At 40.4% G+C, this 23453-nt stretch overlaps 1 protein-coding gene across 1 annotated transcript in view; it reads right to left on the reverse strand.

Annotated features, from left to right (window-relative positions):
• Positions 1-973: 973 nt before the first annotated feature.
• LOC144783939 (metalloproteinase inhibitor 1-like) overlaps positions 974-23453 on the reverse strand; it is a 31778-nt gene continuing 9298 nt past the window's right edge. Inside the window, exons 3-6 of the mRNA XM_078662671.1 lie at positions 18975-19048; positions 10845-10959; positions 2308-2435; positions 974-1159 (exon numbers count right to left, since the gene is read on the reverse strand). Of these exons, the coding sequence (XP_078518797.1) occupies positions 1013-1159; positions 2308-2435; positions 10845-10959; positions 18975-19048 (464 nt within the window). The 3' untranslated portion in view covers positions 974-1012. The remainder of the gene's footprint in view (positions 1160-2307; positions 2436-10844; positions 10960-18974; positions 19049-23453) is intronic.

Raw genomic sequence — 23453 nt, forward strand, 5'->3', positions numbered from 1 at the left:
CTGGTCTGTGATCAATGATTATTATGGTCTTAGACCACAAATTTATTTAAGTGCAGTCTTTAAAATGAAGATAAAAGAAAAAAAATTAAGACTACGCCTTGGCATCCTACCTTTCCTCCTGCAATCACCCTCCTGGAAAAGGAAATTAGGAGAGCATACCTGTCGCCTCTGTGGAACAGGAAGTGAGGACCTTGTGCACGTTATCTGCATTTGCCCAAGCCTACTGGACATTAGTCGCACTCTACTTTGTCCAACTTTGAAACAGAGCAGTATTAGGACTTGCAGGCAGGTTACTGATTAATAAATAGATAAATCAAGCACACTACAATAATACATAGTGGATGAACACGTTACCACTTTTAGATAAACACACTCCAAACTATCATTCAAACACCCTGGGAAAATCAACAAAGATTTTAAAAGATAAACAAAAACATTTAAAAAATCCACACACGAGGAACTTCGAATAGCTCTTTTCAATGTTTTTTATTGTTTTTAAAGTTGCACCAGCATTCATTTACTGGGGGTTAGCAAGAAGACATTCGTGCTCCATATGGGCACACAGGGGGAAAGAGAAACACCCTCTTACATCATAAGCAGAAAAAACAAACGCGTTCTTGTTTATTGATTTTATTATACAAATGTAGCAATTTTTTAACATTTGCATAGTGGGGAATAGTATATAAAGTTCACGTTTTTTTTCTCTTTTTACTCCCTTTGCCAATACTTATAATGTAAACAAAATTGCAAAGATTTTATTTAATCATGCAAAATAAAGTTAAACTAATACATTCATGACTTCCAGTGCTGATGAAATATGCCACCTCATTAGTAAAAATGCAATATTTGTCAGTATTTGCCAACTCATACCTGACCATATGCCTTAGTTCCTATAAGTGTTCCTCCTCCTGCAATGTACATCTGTTTCAGGGAGGGTTTCTACTAACACTTGAAGGTCTTCTTTTCCTCTTTGGGCTCCTCACAAGTGACATCCTCATTTGAAAACCTGCCACTATTGAATTGTCTGCCAGCTGCAGGTGCCACCCTTCGGGATGCAGGCCTGGTTCTCCGCCTGGTTCTGGCTGCCGCCTTCTTCATGCCCATCAAGCTTGCACTGCTGGCACTTGGAGTCACAGGGCTTTTGAAAGCTGGAGATGATCTGATACAGGATAAGGAATAAATAGGAGATGTTTAATGAGTTGCTTCAAATAAACATCAACAATGGTCCTGATTGATATATGCAATTTGGTGTAATGAATATTTACAAATCAATTATCTATTTTTTAAGAAGAATCATAGAGGTGTTTGCGGTACATCTTAATTTTTTGATGATGGTTCTACACCCCTGCTTCTAACAATTTAACTACACGTTTGTGTTCTAATTAATTAACTTAATTACTTTCACTAACTCCCATTCATATTTTTCCCACCCAAAGGCTTGATAAACTTATATGGAATGGCAGTAACTCTTCATCACATACAGAAATGTAGCCACTCACAACTTGGCCACAATCTGCTACTAAAGAGGAATAGAAATAGGATGTACTCAATGCCACTGCACATACATATAGTGAAATGACTGCCTTGAAGGCACATAAGCCCTTGTGTACCAGCACATATCCACATAGAAAAGCGAGTAGAAGGATTACATTATCTGTCTGTCTGTCCGTCATCAATCTGTCTGTCTGTCCGTCATCTATCTGTCTGTCTGTTTATTTATTTTAAAACTTGTATATAGCCCGAACAAGACCCATGAGGGTATCAGAACGGTTTACAGGTGAGCGAAAAAGAGAAGAGACCTAAACATCAAACAACAATGTGGTCATTTTTACCAAACCTTTTGGTTACCTGTAGACACTTATTTGTCATCCTGAACGTATTTTTGCACCTGTTATATAGTCTGATATTTTTCTATTACATTATTTATATGTTAACAGTAACTCTGTTTTTTTCTTAAGATGATATAGTATGTACTCATGTTTCCCCTCCCCCTTCCTTTTTGGTTCTTCTCCTTCTCCTTTATTGAGTATTGAAATTTTGATTCCTATTACATTTCATTGTTACCGGTATATTACTTCTTATATTGTGTAGGTATTTTCGCTTTTGCATAATTTTTTCTGTATTGTCTATTTATGTTGCTCTTCAGTAAAATTCAATAAAAGTATTTTGAAAGAAAAAAAAAAAGAAGTGACAGAGGAAGGAAACTCTATGACAGTCTATGTATCCAGCTCCCTTTTAAACTGGGTCACTTTTTGCTCTGATTTAGGACGTTAGACTTGATGGGACCAATAGATCCTGAACACTCACTTCACAGCTGCATCCATCTTTGTAGGCCTTCTGGATGCCCAGGGCCTGCCTGGAAGTCAACTCAGTCCAGAGCCTGATCACGCCGCATCCAGACGCTTCCAGGTAGCCTGTGGCACTGGAACCTGATGCTGGAAATGAATGAAAAGAAGAAAAAGCTATTGTTACCATGTGTCATGAAATGAGTTCTTTCTTCAATGTGTGATTAGAGTAATCTGAACACACTCCTGTGTTTCCAGTAGGCTCTTTTTCATTTGTTAGTCCTGGACTCCTACAAGCCCTTTGGGAATAATGGAGTTCTGACATACAAGTGGATAACTTGACCTTTGCGCTTTACAGTTGCAGTTTACCTATATTTTTGAAGACTGGTCTTCTGATCAACACTTATTATGGAAATATCCTCAGTGCCTGGGCAACCAAAGGAATGTATGATGTTACAATGCATACATTTACAACGCATGACTTTACAACACAGTTTTTACATCACAACATCCTTTACAATGCCCTCCATTACAGCGCATGACACTACATCGCATTTTTAGAAACTACCTTTTCAACGCATTCCATTACATCGCATTATACCTTTACAACCCATACCATTACAACGCATACCATTACATTGCATTTAAGGTAAATATTGCATAGTATAGGGTAAAAATTACTATTCTAACTCCAGAGGGTGCAACAGTAGGGTAAGTGTTGGATAGTGTAGGGGTAAAAATTACTATTCTAACTCCAGGGGGTCCAACAGCAGGGTAAGTTTTGGATAGTGTAGGGGTACTATGCGTTGTAATGGTATGCGTTGTAATGGTATGCGTTGTAATGCCTGCGTTGTAGTGACATGCGATGTAGTGTCATGTGGTGTAGTGTCATGAGTTGTGATGCCTGCGTTGTAGTGGCAGGCGTTGTAAAGTATGTTGCAATGTAATGACTGCGTTGTAAGTGTAGTGCAATGTAATGGTTGCTTGGAAAGGATTTTCCCCAACCAAAAGAACAAGTCAACACCCGGAGATGCCCACTTCATTAGAAAGAGACATCAACCCTGCTTTTGGTTGAATTATTGACCCGTTGTCTTTATGAGCAAAACAATCTGGGACGACATTCTGAATGTCAGAAACTGCAGTCAAGGATCATTTCGCTGCTCTGGTTGGTAGATTAGGGACAAAGAACGTCTAAAGCCTAGTGATAGCCTTGCCGTGCAAAAGAAGACACAGGAAGTGAAAATGTGAATAAAAACAAGTAGGGAGTAATACGGAGAAAAGGGAATGTAATAGAAACGCCGAGAAAAAGAGGGGGGGGAGAGTACTAAAGAGGGAGAGAAAGAGAAGACCCAGCGCAAGTGGTAGAAAAGGCGGGCAGACTAGAAAGGAAGACAGAAAAGAGGGACTGATCCATGGATGAGCAGAGAGAGAGTCACTGAGAAACAGAGGAAGAAAGAGTGAGACTGCAGTTTACCCGAGTGACAGGGGTGCTCCATCAGCTTCTGGGATGACGTCTCACAGCCCTCACACTAATGAAACCGAGACTGCAGATAGCAGGGTGCGTGTCATTGGTACATCAGACTCACTACTGTGGATGTACGTTGTTACAACGCAGGTTGTAACAACGCATACCTTTACCACACGGCCGCTACAACGCAAGTCGTTACCACGACTTGCGTTGGAGGGCGCGGATTTAGGATTTTTATAATTTTATATTCCAACACCAGTCCCCGTGGATACTAGGGAAGGTGTTGGAATATAAATTTATAAAATTCCTTATCCCACAGCGCCCTCCAGCGCAAGTCGTGGTAACGACTTGCGTTGTAACGGCCGCGCGGTAAAGGTACCGCGTAGTAAAAAATGTGTGGTAAACGTTGTTTACCCACTACTGTATTATCCTTTTTTTTATTTTAAAAGGATGGACGCCCTATGTGGCAGAGACACAGGCCCTAGTAACCCTGACCAGTTGGTGTGCCCTAACCCTCTCCCTGCTGATTACTCAAACATGTCAGTATTTGGTGTGAAATGCATAGCATAAACAATTCAAATTTTTATTAATTAGTGAGATTTCTTTGTAGGTTAAATCTTGCCAATGCTTACGACGTGATTAATTATACTTCCATTTGCTTGTACATTGCACACCAGCACAACCTCTGGAGTTTAACGTTTTCCTTTCTCTGCATTATTAGTAGATCTAAATGCACCAAACAGACTTCATTATCTGAACTTTAGAACACCTTAGAGAACACCTTAGCGAATGTACACCTGGATGTTAAATATTAGACCTAACACATCCGGAAAACTTTTTCATAGTATGTTACCTACTGGCAGTCGCCAGGAGGTGGTTATAGTTAGGACCTAGTTTCCATAGGAAGAGTGTTTTTTATTTTGACAATAACTTTGGCGTCATTTGACAAATCTTCGCAACATTTTAAAAACTATTGTGGCAATCTCTTTAGCTGCTGTCCAGGAAATATCGGGGTGATCCATCAAGCAGGGGCCGAGAAAAAGCGGGTTTTACAAAATGCTTATTTATTTCTATGAATAAATTATGGTATCCAGATTTCTAAAGAGTAATTCAATGAGATTATTATTATTATTTTGAAAGGCTGAACAGGCTTAAATGAAGCACCAGAAATGTTTATACGGCCCAAAAATAATGGCACCAGTGATTACAAAACTGTTATCAGATTCTTTATCGCTAAAGATTTTCTCTCCAAATCGACAGTAAATGTATCCATTTAGACTCCAACAAAAATAACTAACTCTTCAGTTTCCAACAGGTAAAATGTTTTCTTCTACAGCCTTAGGCCCCCATGTATCAGGCTCTACCAGCCATTAAAGGCCCACTCCAGAGCTAAAGGCCCAGCCAAGAAAGAGCCTTTAACAAGTGAGTGGGCCATTAATGGCAGGTAGAGCCCCCTACGGAACGTTCTAAGGCTATTAGAAGATTCTGCCCCTAGAGGGTTATAGAATACCCAGCCTTCCCTGACTCCACAAAACTCTGTGTAGTCCAGTGTCTCGAGGACTATTAACTAATGTCGGAAGAATACCGCCTTCTGGGCGAGAGACAACTTCTAACTGTACTAAAGAAACTACATTTGGCAGTCTCCTCACCCACAATTGCAAGAATGGTTTAGGTGGGTCAGGCAGGAGGCAGGCATCGACTTCACCAGGTTTGGAGCCCATTCAACCAGGGGAGCAATGGCATCTAAAGCCTTCTCCTTGGGGGCAAGGTTAGAAGACATTATGACTGCTGCGGATTGGTCGGCAGACTCCACTTTCAAGAGGTTCTACTTCAAGCCGGTGCTGGATATGGCTCATTTGGTAGTGAGTAAGCTTTGAATCAGCATAATCCTCACTTCAAGTTTCAATTCTATTAAGGACGAGCAGGCAAGGATTATCCCACCCGGCGAGAAGTCATTCTTCTCCAATGAAGACCCGCCCTAAGACGTAAATAAAGCATTTAGAATGGAATTTATGGGCCTAAACGGACAAGTCACATTAATGGTATTCTGTACCTTATTGTCTGTGTGACATGCCCCGTACACAGAGTATCCCTGGTCCGTCTCTTTTATTCTTAGGTTCGGATGGTTCCAAGTTGGACCATTAAGAAAATCACTATGGCGTGACTTGTGCGAAAAAAGAGGGCGATCAGAACGGAGAGAGGATTATTACACCCACATGTGGAACCTGCTTGGTCACAAATGGAAACTACTGTTAGACTTTCATTAGTTACGTTGTGATGTCATTCCAGAAGACTACTGGGACTGTGAATTTTTTCTTCGCTTTATGTTGAAGCTTAAAGAAATGTTTATTTAAAATGCAGCTATTTAATAAAGTAAAGAGAGTTTAAGCATAATCCTTGCCTCTGCGTCCTTAATAGAATTTAAACCTTCCTATTCGAAACTTAGGAACAATTTTCATTACTGTTGCAAAAAATTAATTTTTTACTGACTACTAAAAAGTAGTGCTAACCATTCACAAATAAAAAATATATATATTTTTCAAGAGCTGGCAGTGGCTCCACGGACTTCAAAGTTTCAGTTTTATTTTTTGACACATCCTGTTTTCCTTCAAGGAAAGCAGGCTGCATTTTTAAAATACAGTTTGCTTTACTAAAAAGCAAGCACATCAACGTACATTAAGAACAGCGATTTCCTAATTGCGTTTCTCTATGAACGGTAATTAAGAAATTGTTAATTCTACTGTATGTAACTTTTAATTTTAATTTAGCTATTCCTAGTGGAACGCAAATCAACCCCTCCATTGATTTGAATGAGTTAGGTTGCAGTTTGCGACCCATTAGGAATCACAGCCATCACAGGGATGGTGGCCTGATGGGGTCAGCAGACCACCAAGTTTGTGATTGCTGTTTAATAAAGCAATCTTTGTGAATTGCTACCACTACCTTTTTGTGGTCAGTAAAAAATGTATGTTTTGTGACCGTGATTTGGTCACAAAACATTAATACATACCACCACGATTTGTTAGTTAGAAGAGACACCCTAAACACGCTACTTCCAAATACCAAATTGGTGTGTATTCACAATTCTAAATTGCGATTCGGTAATGTTTTACTGATTCACACATACAAAATGCAGTTTTGTGTTGAACAACAGGCCGATTTTGCGAATCAGCTCTTATTTGACCGCAAATTTGTACATGTGGCCCTAAATGTTTATGTTTTGCGACCGAAATTCAGTCATAAAACATTAATGCACCTGTTCCAAATACTGATATGGTGTGATTCAGTAAAAAGATACCGAATTGCAGTTTGGATATGATAAATATCAAAATGCCTTTTTGTGGGCCAATCAAACAGGCCAATTCTTGTGAATCGCCCATTTGTGACTGCAAAAATGTTTCCCAGTTGCTTATCTCTTTCAGCGGATGACCTCCATATCTTTATCTTGTGTCTTGGGCTAGGGAATAATACAGCATTCTGGACCTATTACGAAACTCTCTACAAGCACTCTGATGCAGTTCTATAGGAGAACATGAAGGTGTTCCTGGTGCCCCTACCATGGCGAATACTAGACCCAACCATGGAATTGGGGGGCCGGTGATGATACAGGAAATCTGACTTGCAATCAAAGGGATGGCAGCTGGGAAAACTCCTGACCCAGATGAGTTGCCGGCAGAATTTTATGCTACATTTGCCCCTGTCCTGCCCCATAGGATGGAGGCTGTATGTGGACCCACTGTGAGTAGGGTCACTGCCAGCCTCATCCAGGGATGCACTGGTGGTCCTCTACCCAAAGTCAAAATCCTCGGCCGCACGCCCAACTGAGGTTTGTCTTCTGTCTATGCTGAATCCAGATTTTAAGATTCTCAGTAACGTACTAGCTACGAGATTGCTCCCACTGATGCCCAGACTAATCCATGATGACCAGAATGGAGGTATACCGATTAGGTCCACCGCCAAAAACCTTCACCGACTCTATCTTATCATTCACCATAGTGACATCCAGATGCGTTGGTAATGTCAATTGACCTAGAGAAGGCCTTCAACTCAGTAAGATGGGATTTCTTGTATACAGTTATGAAATGGATGAGACTAGGAGAGGGGTGACTTTGTTGGGTGCATCTTTTATACACTCACCCCACATCGAGTGTCCTGACAGATGGTGTCATTTCTGCCTCATATGACATCCACCGTGGTACTAGAAAGGGATGCCCACTAACCCCCTTTTATTTGCTTTGGCCATTGAGCCACTAGAGGCACTCTTTTGGTGGAAGGTTGAAGGTTATGGATTGTTTTTGGAGGGCAAGGAGCATATCATATCCTTATATACAGATGACCTATTATTATACCTCAATGTTGGCCACCTGGGAGAACACATACACCAGCGTTATTGGAGGAGTTTTCAATAATGGTGGGTCTCCAAATAAACAAAGTTAAGGCTCACCTCTTCCCTGTGATACCAGGGTGGCAAAAACCAGCTGCACTACCAATAGAACTTGCTTGATCTCCCCTGTCCTTTAGATATCTGGGTGTACAGGCATATCATACTTTAGAGCACCTCAGGAAGGCAAATTAGGGCCAATGACAAGATCACTGAAGGCCTATGTACAATTCTGGTGTCCACTACGATTGCCAGTGATGGCTTGTATCGCCTTATCCAAGATGATTATGCTACCCAGACTTTTATATTTCTTTTAGAATCTTCCTTTCTTGATACCCCATACTTGGTTTAGGGGTTTAGGCACCCCACTCCGAGAACTCAACTAGGATGGAGGATGTAATAGGGTTTCCTTTGAGGTACTTAAGAGAGGTCCCAAGGACGGTGGGATGGATACCGCTAATTTGGAGTTATATTACTTACCCGCACAGCTTTAATGGTTGGCATGATGATAGTGAGCTTGGGATACCCATTCCAATTGGCATGGTTGACAACCAGGGACTATAACTAGTGAAGCTCCTTAGTTCAAAAGTGGTCATACCGGTACCAGGAGTCCTGTTGCAAGTGGTGCTGAAGTGGTGGTGGAGGTGCTTGGGGCGCACGTCTAGGGCCCCTCTCTATGCTCTGGGTCTACCTTTAATATGGCTGCCACATTGAGATGCTTTCTTCCCATTTATGAGATGTCACTTCTCAGACTGGAGGATGACTGGTATTAGCACAATGAGTGATTGCTTTCAACAGGGAGAACTTATTACACTGGATGTTTTCCTGTCCCAATATGAGCTACCATGCCTGGTGAGCACATTTGGGGAATCATGGCCTGGGGACAGACAAGAACCTGAGACCCACAGCGTTCTCCAGGCATTGGTGACCCTGGGTGCGGCACGCCATCTAGTGGAATGGCTCCACAGAGCGCAGTTGGTGATGGTTACAAAGCTATCAGTCTGAACTTGAGAGTGGTGGGGAACCTTATTAGGCAAAGAACTGACAGATGTGGTAACCTCATGAAGAGCCCAAGGCGTGTTTCTCGAAATACTAAATTTAAACTCATCGAATTCAATTATTTGCATATAACCTATCTGACTTCGTACATACTGCAACCTATGTATGGAGGCATTGAATGGCCTTTTCCTAGGTGAGGGGAGCTTCACAAGGGGTTTGTACATATGTCATGGGGATGCGCAAGGTTGTAGGGCTTTTGGACTACATTAGTGAACATAATCAATGGAGCACTAGGTAGTTTGCTCACCTGTACAGCGGATGATTGCCTTTTGGGTTTATTCCTTAGATCCAAAGCTGGAAAAATTGGTACCAGGTTTGTGGACCTTGCATTGGTCCTAGCACAGCTATAAGTAGCAATAAAAAGGATAGCTGAGACAGGTCCCACTGTAGCAGCCTGGGTACAAGATGTTGAAACATGGGCTAGAGCTGAAGAGAGTGTTCTGATCAAGGACGATTCCCGTGGTGTACGCCGTCACCCGTGGGCTGATCTCTGGGCAGAGGTGTTGAGAACCTGGCATGGCAGAGTGTATGATGTTACTAGAGCCACCACAAATTGGATGCAGCACATTGAACAAACTGGAGATCCCTCTGAGGTTCTTCACTTACACTATAAAAGCTATTTGAAAGAGAGACTTATTAAATAAGTTATTCCCCTCCAGCTCACTAAAGGGCATATAATTGAGAGTCACAGTACTGCTCCCGCTGGAGTAGATCCCAACAAATTGCTTTGAAATTCAGACACATATGATTAAGCAAGGTAATGTATTAGATACTGTTGGAACATTTTAATGCATGTCATTCACACTCTCCCAGGAATCGTTTTAAGATACACATTTACTTCTGTTGGGACTTATTCTTCTTACATGATTACATAGCTTTGCATGGTGTCCAGCTGCTTTTCTTATACCAATTTTTGAACTGTGAAAGTATCAATGTTGTAACTTGTTATGGCATAATTGATGAGTGTTGTATGGCCTATTGCTTGCATACGCATGCCCATGGTCATCTCTGTAAATGCCAATAAAGACAGGTTTAAAAAAAGAAATCTGAGAGAAATGTAAGCCCCTTTCAAAAGACTCTTCATTGCATAGGACAAACACCGTATGCTTCTGAAATAGTTGTAATATTGAAGAACCCAGATTATTCAGACAGGCACCATTTTTCTGCCCTTCTTTTCAAAGATGCACTGGACTGTTTTTGTCACATGAATCAGGCAACAAATAAAATAACCAATCTTGGGGCAGTTACTGGGGAATCTGGGGAAACTTATACTGCAGATGGTGGGTAAACGAAATTCTTGATTGTATTAAAAAGGTACATTGTGTTCGACATAAGGCGATATTTGTGTTGTGTGCTGCCAATTGGACCTATCCTTAAAATACAGGTGCTAAATTTGAACGTTTTTTGACCTTGGTTGGCCATGATCAAGAGAAAGAAAAATTTGCTCTGGATGACTACGTTTTTAGGCAATATATATATAATTTCAGTTTCTCTTGGAGTTTTATACTTAATTTTAGGAGTATAGATGTGCAATTAATTTTACATTTACCAAATTCTTTTGGTGAAATAATTGCTGAAAATATTGAATGGTAGTTCATTCACAACAGAAACATTTCAATATATGACTGAAATATATCAATTAAGGGCCAACCTGTTATCAAGTAATCCTTGTTGAAATTGGTAGGGTCAATCTTTACTTCACAGGATGTTCCATCTAAATTGTCAATGAAGATAATCCCCGAAAGCCATGCACCACCTTTAAAAACCTGGAAGACAACATGAATTAAAAAAAGCAAGTTCTTTTATGTGTTTAGCTTCTGACATTCAATGGCGCACAACCACACAACAACAGAATATGCCTTTATCATCAGTAGTATGTATTTCATGAAAGAAAGAAATAATCCCTATAATGAAGAAGAAGGAAGAGAAAATGCCATATGTGAGAATTTAGAAATCACAAGCACTGGGACCGACAAGGGTTCAGGTGGAAAGGATTAAACGGAAAATGCACAGGAACAAGAAAATATAGTACAACTCCCAGGGATTTATAAAGTGAAACCTGGTAACAGCAACCGAGGAACCTCATTATTGCATGTAGATGATGTAATTTATAAAGAATAAATCCTGTAGACATAGGTATCCTTAAGATGGTATTTATTAGTTATAATTAGGTAAAAGGAAGAAATAGGAGTAATGAATCAGGCCCCACCGGGAGCAGCATCCAGCTGCTCAGCCCACTCAATCAAACTGATGGCACATTCAAATCATGCACACAGTAACATTCCAATGACATCATACATACTCAGGCTGAGCAGCAGGGAATAATATGATCAGGATGTAACACATCTCCCTCTTTTATAACAATGAGAATAAAAGAGAGAAAGTGAAATTAATTACAATATGTCCTGATGGTGGTAAAATCAGGATTACTAATTAGCAATACATAGAAAATGAATAACTGTGAAATTATATCATATCAGGATTACTAATTAGCAGTACATATAAATGAATAACTGTGAAATTATTTCATGAATTGAATTGAGTAATCAACATTGAAATTGACTAATTATAAGTAATATCATGAATTAATATTATATCATCATGAAAGATGAATACAGGAATGATATCTTTTCGTATAAAACCAGAGAGTAATTATATACAACCATTCCTCATTACAAATAAAAACCCAATTTATCACTAATCACGGCAGTTGGCCAGACTGTCATGAACAGCAACAAAAGGGAAATAAACTAAACAAGGTGACGTCCCTATAGAATAACATTTTTAGGACGTAGGAGTTATCACGCTATTCAAACACTTTTATATAAAGTATAATGAAAATTACGCATAACACCTAATGCATGGGTATATGGTTTCCTTACAACTCTCTGTAATTGAACACCTCTTATTGAAAAGAGCACTTGCGTGGTTCAATAATAAAAAACGAGAATAAATTTAACTGAGGACTCAGTAGCCTCATATAATAAACATAACTGAGGACTCTGTAGCCTCATATAATTCGATCATTATGAAATGGAGCACCTCAAATTATGAGCACGTATGTGGCTCCGCAACATATGCATCTTAAAATTCCAACTGGAGAACTAAACTTCTGTAAATATAGGAGCACCTCAATCTATGAGCACGTATGTGGCTCCTCAACATATGCATCATAAAATTCCAACTGGAGAACTAAACTTCAGAAAATATAGGAGCGCCTCAAACTATGAGCACTTATGTGGCTCCGCAATAAATTTAAATACACACTAGTATTGAAATCTTCAAAGTATATCAAAATATACTCTAGTATTGAACTTCTCAAAGTTCAATCAATAAATGTAAACTCTGCACGACTAATCGCAGTAAAGTATGAACTCCTCTATTTATAATAGAGCACTATTAAATAAGTGGTTCATCAATAGATTTTAACAACTTAATGAACACCTCAAATTAATTGAGCACAAACGTGGTTCATTAACATCAATAAATTCAAACTTTGTCAGAACTCAGCATAGTAAATCTGACCCTTAAATTCAAGCATTGATGAAAATAATATAAATAAATTAATTCCTCAATTTCAGCATTCAACAATTCAAGCAGTATAAAATTAATTAATCATTCAGAATTCAAATAAACCAATAAACCAATTTCTCAATTGCAGTACATAACTGTTCTATAAACCACTAGAACACAACATGTACATTAATGTATATATAAAAGTGACTGATGGAAAATAAGAATTTAAAATAATAAAAGTAGTCACCGTTGTCATATCAAATGTTGTGAATTGCGAGGCTTGAATATTAAAACAGTACCTTGTCTCTTGAAATATATATGAAAACATCTCAGGGACTTGCAGGGTTTACAAACTTAAAAACAACATAGCGTGCCAGTCGCTGTGACACGATGAAAAAACGATGGCAGATAACCTCAAATGCAAAGTATTAGGACAGAAATGCTGTAGATGAAAAAACGATGGCAGATAACCTCAAATGCAAAGTATTAGGACAGAAATGCTGTAGAAATGAAATCGTTTTATCCTCGATCACTTCAGCGCATTAAGAACTTATCTGTGTCCTTCACATCGGGAAGTGTTGATTAACGACGACAGCACGCAGCAAACATCTCGCTGTCAGTCACGAAAATGCTCTTCAACAGAGGCAGTGACTCATTTGCGGTGACTCATTGGCTGACGTCAGTAGCAGAGCGCGAGGAGAGCTTCACTTCGCCAACTCCTCGGGACACTAAGAAGACGTCATCACAAAGGCTGAAACAGGGAAAGGCAAGGATCGTTGCTGATAAATGACAGTTTAACCGTCATCTCCAAACCGGACGGTGAGTGTCAGAGACTAAAATGAAAAGTTAAGTAATTTTCAATGAAAGTCGCAGCTCCGTTTGTTTAAGCGCGCTGGCATCATTCATCACCTAAGCACTGCTCCAATTAACCTCCCGCTTTGATGAAAACGGAAGCCTCTGAGTGGAAAAAGGTCGCAGCCCGTTTTCATATTTGCATGAGATGAATTAAATGAGTAAAGTTCCCTTCTTCAAAAATGCCGTTCATCCGCTTGACAGCTATAATTCACACTTAACCTCAGAGGTCCATAAACAAAACAGTCGCTTCAGATATTTTTGCTGAAAGGTTGACACATTTGCCCTTGAAATATAAATAGTCATTTTAAATTGCTGAAATGTTCACATCTTTGCCCTTGAAATATATATAGTTATTTTTAAATTGGGCTTTGAACATCTTGACGTTCTTGTAAATAAATCTGCCATTATAAAATTCAATAAGTTCTTCAAAGTACAACGCTTGAAACATACCTTTTTAGATGTTTCTTGTAGGCTGTCAGATGTGACATGACACCGGTGGGGCATCAAAAAGCGTTGCTTGTCTTTATTTAAATAGTCTTTTTCATTTCTTGTAGTTGTAAATTGTAAATTTTGTTCCTTTACGCGTAGTTCTTTCTTCATCGTCGCCATTATTGCATGTTGATGATGTAATTTATAAAGAATAAATCCTGTAGACATAGGTATCCTTAAGATGGTATTTATTAGTTATAATTAGGTAAAAGGAAGAAATAGGAGTAATGAATCAGGCCCCACCGGGAGCAGCATCCAGCTGCTCAGCCCACTCAATCAAACTGATGGCACATTCAAATCATGCACACAGTAACATTCCAATGACATCATACATACTCAGGCTGAGCAGCAGGGAATAATATGATCAGGATGTAACACTCATATCTTTGGAAACAAGGATCTATGAAACAGACTGTGATGAGTAGATTGAAGATCTGACGAAGACCTTAACAAAGTAGCACATGTAGAGGTCAAACACATCAAAGATAATTCAGCTAAAGTGTTGGCATGTTACTGTGAATGTATTTACTTTGGGCAGGACATTTTGGATCCCCATGTTCAGTGGGATGGATAATTCACCTAAAAAAATTAGCAATATACATATATTTTTCAACTCAGTTTTAACTATTTTATAGTGTTTTCCTGTAAGCATGTTTAAAAAAACAAAAAGAGTCACATAAGTGGTTGGCTTCAACAACAGCATGTGCCCAATTCACAAAAAGTGTTAAATAGGCACCGGTAGATTTACAACTCGTGCGAGGGCAGATTTTCTACTTTTGGATATGCCCCATTACTTCCAATAGTTTTTCTGTAAAGTTTTGCCAGACTTAGCCACACACAATAGGGCGCTTAGGTGTGCTTGGATGGGCCATCACTGGCAGGCTGGGTGGGAGGAGCTGGGCCAGCCACACTTACACATTAATAGACTGTGCTCTACCTCCACTCAAAGGCTGCATACACTCTGCAATTAGCCAGGACAGGGAAGGCAGGATGCCTGGGAACTTCAAGGGGAAACCTTGTTCGAAGTAAATCCTCACAATGCTCTGTAATTTGAGGCACTCTGTTCAGCAGGGCTAACTGGGTCCTTGTAGCCAGCCAGATCTCCATTGTGGTTAAACTGAAATTGGGGTTTGTCCTGGTCTTGCTCCACTAGATAATCCACATTTGGCGCTTTTTGCTTTTTGGCACCATTTTCACTAAAATCTTTAAAATTGAAAATCTCTGGCTTTACTAACTAGATTTTTGTCATCTAGGTCTTGTATTACTTATTAACAATTACTCAGTTTTTCTTATCTGGTGTGGGATTTCTTTTGTGGTGTGTTTTCATTTTATTACTGTTTGAAGTGTTTCAAAAATACAATGCACACTGCCTCTGAGAAAAGCCTGACTGCTCTGTGGCAAGCCATGCGAGGGGTGAGCACAGATTAATTTAGGGTTTGCTTGTGCTTCACCCTGACAAGAATTGTGGTTGCTGCTTCACCAGGGCTCACACCCAAGTCAATCAACAATCCTATTTTTACAATCGGCATACAAAAGGTAAATTTGGTTTTAAATCTATGTTTAGCCCAACATGCTTTCAGGTATTTGATCAACCAACTGTTACATTTTTAGGTGGCAAATTAGACAAATCATAGAAAAAATCTATGAAAGAAAATAGTCCTAATAGGAGTGAGACACCAGGAATTCATTTTAGTGTAATGCTAGGAATGTTGAGGCAATTTAAAGCAAAATAAGTCCACTGCACTTATAAACCAGAAGCCAGTATATTTTGGGTGGTTAATTACACAGAGATTATTAGTTCATGGACCTCATCACCAACTGTCCTAAAACGTTCAATCTCATTTCTCTAACCACTACAATACAAGGATCTACAATAGCTGACGTTCATTACTACGACTGCTCAAGAACCCCCAACACTATTTACTATAAGGAGCCTAGCTGCAGTCTGAATGCAATTTCAAACCTGATAAGAAGACGGTATGCTTCCCCGCTTTACTGAATTCACTCTTTCACCTTTGACTCCCCATTGCACATGAATCTCATCAGGATTCACACAATAACATTTTGCACGCATCTTGTCAGTAGTCCGCTGCCAGTTTGTGCTTTTGACTGTCCTACCGTTGCATGTCATTTGCAGCACTGCCCATTTCTCCTACGAAGAAACTGGGGACCAGAGTTACCAAGCCCTTGCATTGCCCTTGTATCATGGAAGGCGACTTCGGGCAACACAATGGCTTAAGTGATATTCACTAAGCCTTGCAAAGCAATCTTGAGTGGCTCTGCGTGGCTTCGTTAATCGAGAGTGACACATAGTAATACAATTCACTGCCTTGCATTACTCTGCGTTGGGAAGGTCTTCCATAGCTGGAGCACGGGTGTTCCCATGCATCCACCCATGGATTTTGATACAAACCTGCGATTGCCTCAAAATGGTACTCCTTCCCAAAAGAGGCATAATGATGAGAAATATCTCCATTTCTCCTTTTTATTTCCTCTTTCTACATGTGCTGCATACTGCAGCACACATAGAGAGAGGAACACACTGCTAAGGATTGTTTTGGTCATTTGCTGCCCAAAAACAATCCTACCTGTAATGCAGGAACCTTGCACCATGGCAAAAGGGTGCCTGTGTTGGTGCTAGGCAACAGTCAGTGCACCAGTGCAAGGTGAGGGCAGTAATGTGTGATATCTTTGCACATATGGTGAAATCCTGCTCTCTCCCTGTCATGCGATACAAAAGGGGATGATGGACGGAGCGTTTGAACAAATCAAACACTCACCCCCAGTCAACTGATCTGGGTTTAATCCATCACCATTCTTTAGTTCACTCAGCCACCCCAGTTCAGACATGGCTATATGCAAATCAGTCTGACCCTGTGCCTTATGGGAACAGTCCAGCCCGAACTGCCAAGCCATGTCTTCCCTGGACCGGAAACAAGCATCCTGGGACCGGTTTTGGATTCATAATCCTCATCAGCCAGGCTATCTTGAATCCAGTGGCCAAGTGAACAAGGGACTCACGTCTGAGTATACCCTGCCACACTTAGGGCGAACAAAGCGATACAAAAGGGGATGATGGACGGAGCGTTTGAACAAATCAAACACTCACCCCCAGTCAACTGATCTGGGTTTAATCCATCACCATTCTTTAGTTCACTCAGCCACCCCAGTTCAGACATGGCTATATGCAAATCAGTCTGACCCTGTGCCTTATGGGAACAGTCCAGCCCGAACTGCCAAGCCATGTCTTCCCTGGACTGGAAACAAGCATCCTGGGACCGGTTTCGGATTCATAATCCTCATCAGCCAGGCTATCTTGAATCCAGTGGCCAAGTGAACAAGAGACTCACGTCTGAGTATACCCTGCCACACTTAGGGCGAACAAAGCGATACAAAAGGGGATGATGGACGGAGCGTTTGAACAAATCAAACACTCACCCCCAGTCAACTGATCTGGGTTTAATCCATCACCATTCTTTAGTTCACTCAGCCACCCCAGTTCAGACATGGCTATGTGCAAATCAGTCTGACCCTGTGCCTTATGGGAACAGTCCAGCCTGAACTGCCAAGCCATGTCTTCCCTGGACCGGAAACAAGCATCCTGGGACCGGTTTCGGATTCATAATCCTCATCAGCCAGGCTATCTTGAATCCAGTGGCCAAGTGAACAAGGGACTCACGTCTGAGTATACACCTGCCACACTTAGGGCGAACAAAGCGATACAAAAGTCATGCAGCACACTCAGTTGTGTTGCTGCATTGTACGACATTTTGATAAATCCGCCCCATGAAGCCTTGACCCAGTTGTACTTTGGGCTTGTAAATGTTTCTACACTTATGGCTTCACTCAGCAGAACAGAAGCTTTGTCATCAACCTTATTTTAAAACACAGCAGATTTTGCTGAGAGATGAGTTTTTGCCCACTCAGTTTTATTCAGGAAGTATTTATAGGGACTCCCATGGCCTAAGAATGGCATTATAGGAAAGACTTAGTTGTAGATCCAGGGGCAAAGACCATGGACCACAAGTTGGCCATTAGTCATTTGACAACCATTTGCTGTTCTCTGGGATTGTGGCTTCAACCTCCAATAGGACAACAGTCAGTTGCTTATTTAATGAAGGCATATGCAATTAGCTATTTACTTAGGGCTTTCAAGGCACTGCCATTTCCTATCTACTTCTGACATGTCACATTCTGCACCCACTACATCCCTTTCTGGTCACAGTACTGTGTCATGTGATATGCATTCTATGGGGGGGTCTTTACACTGGCTTCTTGACCCATGAATAATAGAGGCATGGTCTGAGATGCAACCTTAATTCTCACATTCTGTAACTTTCAAGTCGAACCCTACCAACAAGCAGTGGCGGCCGGCACTGATCGGGGGTAAAAACATTAAATAAAACTTACCTCCTGTCCTCCTCATCGTGTCTCTCCATTCCTTCCTCCAGGAAGAGCAGGACAGACCTAGGAAGTTCCCAGGCTCCCCTGAGCCTATCATAACATTGCGATGCAGGGTTGCAATTGGTCTGAGCACCGTGGTTCGGCGGTCAGACGGGGACTGCGGGGCAAGGACATGTTCTCCACCCAGGCTGTAATGCAGCCTGGGTGGAGAACATGCTATGTGCGCATGAATGTTTGGCCGGCCCGAGACCGGCAAACGTTCATGTGTACATAGGGAGTGAAAACCATTCCTCCCCTCCTCTGTTCTTTCAGCAGCCCTGCCCCACCCCGCCTCTCAAAGCTGCCGCAACCGCAACAAGAAAAAATAAAATGATAAGAACATTGAGTTAATATCATTTTATTTTTAATACACTGCTGAAAAGTAGTAAAGCGACGCTCCTCCGCTAAGGGGATACTGCCAACAAACTCATCAGATTCACTTTACTTGGAACATAAAAACTCCAGACGACATATTTACCTCCTTTATCTTAACTTCGTACCCCTTAACAGAGTTATTTCTTTCAGCTTCTCTTAGAAAAACAGCTTTTGTTACTGTGGGTATAAAAAGAAAATTAAGTCAGCAGCAAAATCTTCTTCTCCAGAGCATATCTTTACCCATAATAGAACCTTTCAATCATTCTTTTATTGGAAGAGGTTTTATCTGTCCAACCTACACACAAGATGACCTTGTCAGTGATGTATCTATGTCACACCTATATGGCTTCCTTTCTAAAGCCGCCATTGTTAATTCACGTTACATCTATATTCTTTCCTTTACTGGGATTAATTATCAATGATGAGACAGTGAATCAATTACTATATTTGATATTACATGAAGTGGACTTTAGAAAAGACCACCACCGGAATGCATTCATAATTTGTTGTACAAATTTGTAGTTATTGTTAGCTAAGAGTTTTATAATTACAACCTGGTTTCACCACAAATGGCTTATGTTAGACTCTTGGTGTAGTCATGATACTTATGGATGTAATGTGTAAGTGGTTCTCAGTGGAAATTTGTGGAGTAGGAGAAGATGAGTACAAATGATCTTTATATTGATTCTAAAGGCAACTAAGATCCAACTGAATTACCACAGTAAACATAACACCCGCTGCATTGGATTTTAATAATCAATATAGATATCTAGCAAATTCAGAATAAACATAAAATCTCATACAGGAAAATGATATTCATGCATCTCGAGAACATAAGGTTAATGATGCTGTCATGTCTTTAGGATTTGGTGATTGCAATTTAGTCCACAAAATGTTTCTAAATATTTTGACCACGATTCGCTAAGATTGAGTCCATACTACAAGGCAAGTGCTCAATTCCTTCCCCCATTTAAATAAAATTACAAAACCAGTACCTTGTGCCACATTGTGTTCGCTGTATCCAAATTTTTAATGGCAATATGGCTGATTAGAAAGAAAAAAGCCCCCTGAACCTTTTTTAATGTCATTATAATTTCTTCCTCGCTGGATGAGAGAGAATTTTATACAATGTACAATGTATTTAAAATGTATTTTAATGTATGTAACGTCTTGCACTGCATCTTTTATGGTCTATATGGCCGAAATAAAGAATTTTTGGATTTGGAAATAAAATTACCAACACAGTAATGAAAAGAAATTAACATGGCAGGGCCAGACTGCCAACTCCTAATATTGTTTTAGGAGATACAGAGTTTAAGGTCACTGGTTTGATAATAAATTCATAGCTTCTATTTTTTAAAGAAGGTAACAATTGAAATGACTAGAGCTGCATAATAATGACATTGCTTCACATACCGGCTAATGTACTTCAACAGCAATTATTCCTGGTAAATAGGTTGGGTTTCAGGTAGGGTTCTCAAAAAGTGATCACGGCATATTACTGATATCTGTGATTGAGAATTATACATTTGAGTCAGTAGAAAGAGTAATCAATTATACCTGTTGGGTGTTTTGGGAATGAAGAAAGTCCTTATATTTCTCATTCAAATTATGCATGAAGGTATCATATTTTGGTCGTTTTCTGAAGAATGCGAATAGTGTCATTTGTATTCAATTCAAAATAAGGTGAGTGCCAAAGGAGTTTCAAGCTACATGATGTTTATTCTGTTCTTGAATTATTCAGATTAAATGCAAGATCCTAATAAATAGGACACTACATGTTCATTATTGGTATAATGTATTTGCACTGGTTAAAAGCACTCTTAGATCTGTGTCATTGTCTCTTACGAATGACATCTTTGAATGTAAATTGCTAAATGGTATGAAGGTCAAGTTAAAGCTACTGCGGTTTCTTTTGGACACCTTCTTCTTCACGGAAAGGACCTAGTTTGGGCCTCATTTATGGATTGGCTGATGAGGCGAATGTGAGACATCTGCAAAATTAGTAGCTATCTAATCTGCTAATACTGTTTTTCCACCACATTATTTAATGCCTGGGGAACCACTTGGCTTCTTGGCTTCTGTTGGTGAATTCTATTGCTGGTATGCCTTTCCGAAAACATTTAGCAGGTAGCCACCACAGTGACACTAGTTTTAGAGAGCCAGCAGCCTACCCAATTCAGAATGGGTATTTGTGAGAAACTTATACTTTTTGCCCTGTTCACCCCCATTTTGTTCGACTGATACTGATGGTAACTGACTCTGACTGTGCCTGGGCTCTGCTTACAAGGCCCAGGTCAAGTGCCACGATCAAAAAGGTATATGGTGCTTAGATATAATTACAATTGCCGTGACAGACCCTTGTAAGTCCCTAGTATATAATAAGGCAAAGGGGATTCAAACTACTTAGTAGTCCATAGTATATAATAGGGCAGTGAGGTACAGTAGATTTCCTGCACTGGAGTGTGCGCTGCTGTGTTGATGGCTGTCATTTTTAAAGGCGGTTCTGCTTTGCAGGTTGTCTTTAAAAGTAAATGATATGCAAATTTGACTTTGGAATTAAAGGTTTTTCCAAAGTGGTAATTGACCTTATTTTTACATATAAGTCACCCTCAAGGTCTCCCCTAGGCGCTCTTGGGATCGGGGGCCATGTACTTATAAGCAGGGACATTATAAAATATGTTTTATATGCCCTTGTGAGGGAAAAAACACACATTTCGGTTTTCCCCATTTGTGGCAGTTTAGCTCCATAGGCTAACATGGGAATACAGTGGTTCAGTGTCACTATTGATACAAGAGAGCTGAAATATGATTTGAAAGACTCAAATGATTGGTAATGATAAAGCCAACAGCTTGCCACTGTTTAATTTATCATAACCTATGCATAAAAGAAGTTATATAACTTTCTCTTCCGTGAGCCAAAATTCAGCCTCCTAGCACTCTCTCCTGATTGGCCAACCCTAAACAGGCTTAGCCAAACTGCTTTGATGAGGTGATAAGTGGCCTGCATAGAGACAGCGGCTATCTGATGGGGGAAGCTCTGCAACTGCGGTGAACAGGCCAGGAAAGGGGCTGGGGGAATAAAACTGAGCCTCAAAGCGAGCAGGACAGTACGGAATGCCAGCTAGGCCTACCCTCCCTTCCTGTTCCCCAGCTAGATGGCAGCCCGAGGAATGGTATTTGTATGAGGTCTGGAGGGGGAGTGTTAATGGAAATGAGCAATATCAGTAAGTTGGTTTAGCCAGGTCTTACTCCAAAGAAGAGAAATTCTCCATCTTGAATTTTAAAGTGCATTGCTTTGTGGGAAAAGAAATGCCACAATTTGGAGGAAGCTGTCATGCTTTTGAGTGCCACCTGCACCTCACTGGACAGGGATGCCCCCTGCTTCTCATCCCAGATCATTGAATAAATATGAGAGAGCTGCATAGCAACTCAGATATGCTGCTTAAAACTACAATGAGAAGAAGGAATGCCCTGCTGGAAGCCTAGTCTGCACCCCACAGGATTGCACTCTGAAGCACTGCTCCTGGTGCACGCTGGGAATTGCAGCCCTGAGGACTTTGCCTTGCTTAGTAAATTATTATGGAGTTGACTCTCTGAAGGCAACAGTTTAACAGAGCTTCCCTGCACCATTTCCTCCAAGACTTCCCCAGCCTGTAGTGCATCCAGAAGACTTTTACGGATTTGGCGAGGGGCATTGTGATATTTCTAGCCCCAAACTCCAAAGGACCATCTCAGAGCTTCTAGACCTTTGGATCTGTGTTTTGGAGACTTCAAACCCTCAAGAGGAACGTCAGGAAGAAGTTCCAGAAGTTTGGAAGAACTTTTGGAAAAAGCTCCCTAAGGTGACTCACCGACGAGAATCAGGCTGCTGATGTCAAACCGTGACTCGGCCTGGATTTCAGGTCGATATTGATGAAAGACGTCCAGGATTTCTCTAAGGCCTCATGCTGAGCCAAGCCATTGTCAACTTGAAACCAGGCCTGAAGAGGAGCCTCGCTTGATGACAAGAGAAAAGCCTCCAAAAATGTTTCCAAGAGCCAAGATAACATTGCATAGTGAATATGACCAAGAATTCATCGCAGTCCGCCTCAAACTTTGACTTTGGCACGGTCAAGCTCTACCAGATGTCCCAAGTTCATGCTAAATGTTTTAAGCACTAGAAAGTGTGACTTCTTATAAAATTCATATCTCCGGTTCCCTACATTGGATTTTTGTTGTTTTGCTGACATTTTAAAGATAAAAATATTTCCTAAATTTATACATTTGTATTGGATTTTTATTGTGTGTTGTATCTTCCTTTTAAATGTATAGGTGTTTTTATATGCTTTACATACCTGTTTCCTAGGTTAAGCCTGTCCGCTCGCAGCCCGGTACCAAGGGTTGAGCCAGGGGATAATGTATTGAGACCTTGACTGGACCTTATAGTGTGTTGATGGCCTTATTGTTAGTGGTTGGTGCATACATACCCCTACTAATAACACATCTTCCAAAAGTATTATTAATCTCTTTTGTCATGTTCACAACCACTATGCTAAACATGACAGCCATAAAAAGTAAAAGAAATCATCACCACCACCTA

The sequence above is a fragment of the Lissotriton helveticus genome, chromosome 10 (assembly GCF_964261635.1).
Source record: "Lissotriton helveticus chromosome 10, aLisHel1.1, whole genome shotgun sequence".
Lineage (NCBI taxonomy): Eukaryota > Metazoa > Chordata > Amphibia > Caudata > Salamandridae > Lissotriton > Lissotriton helveticus.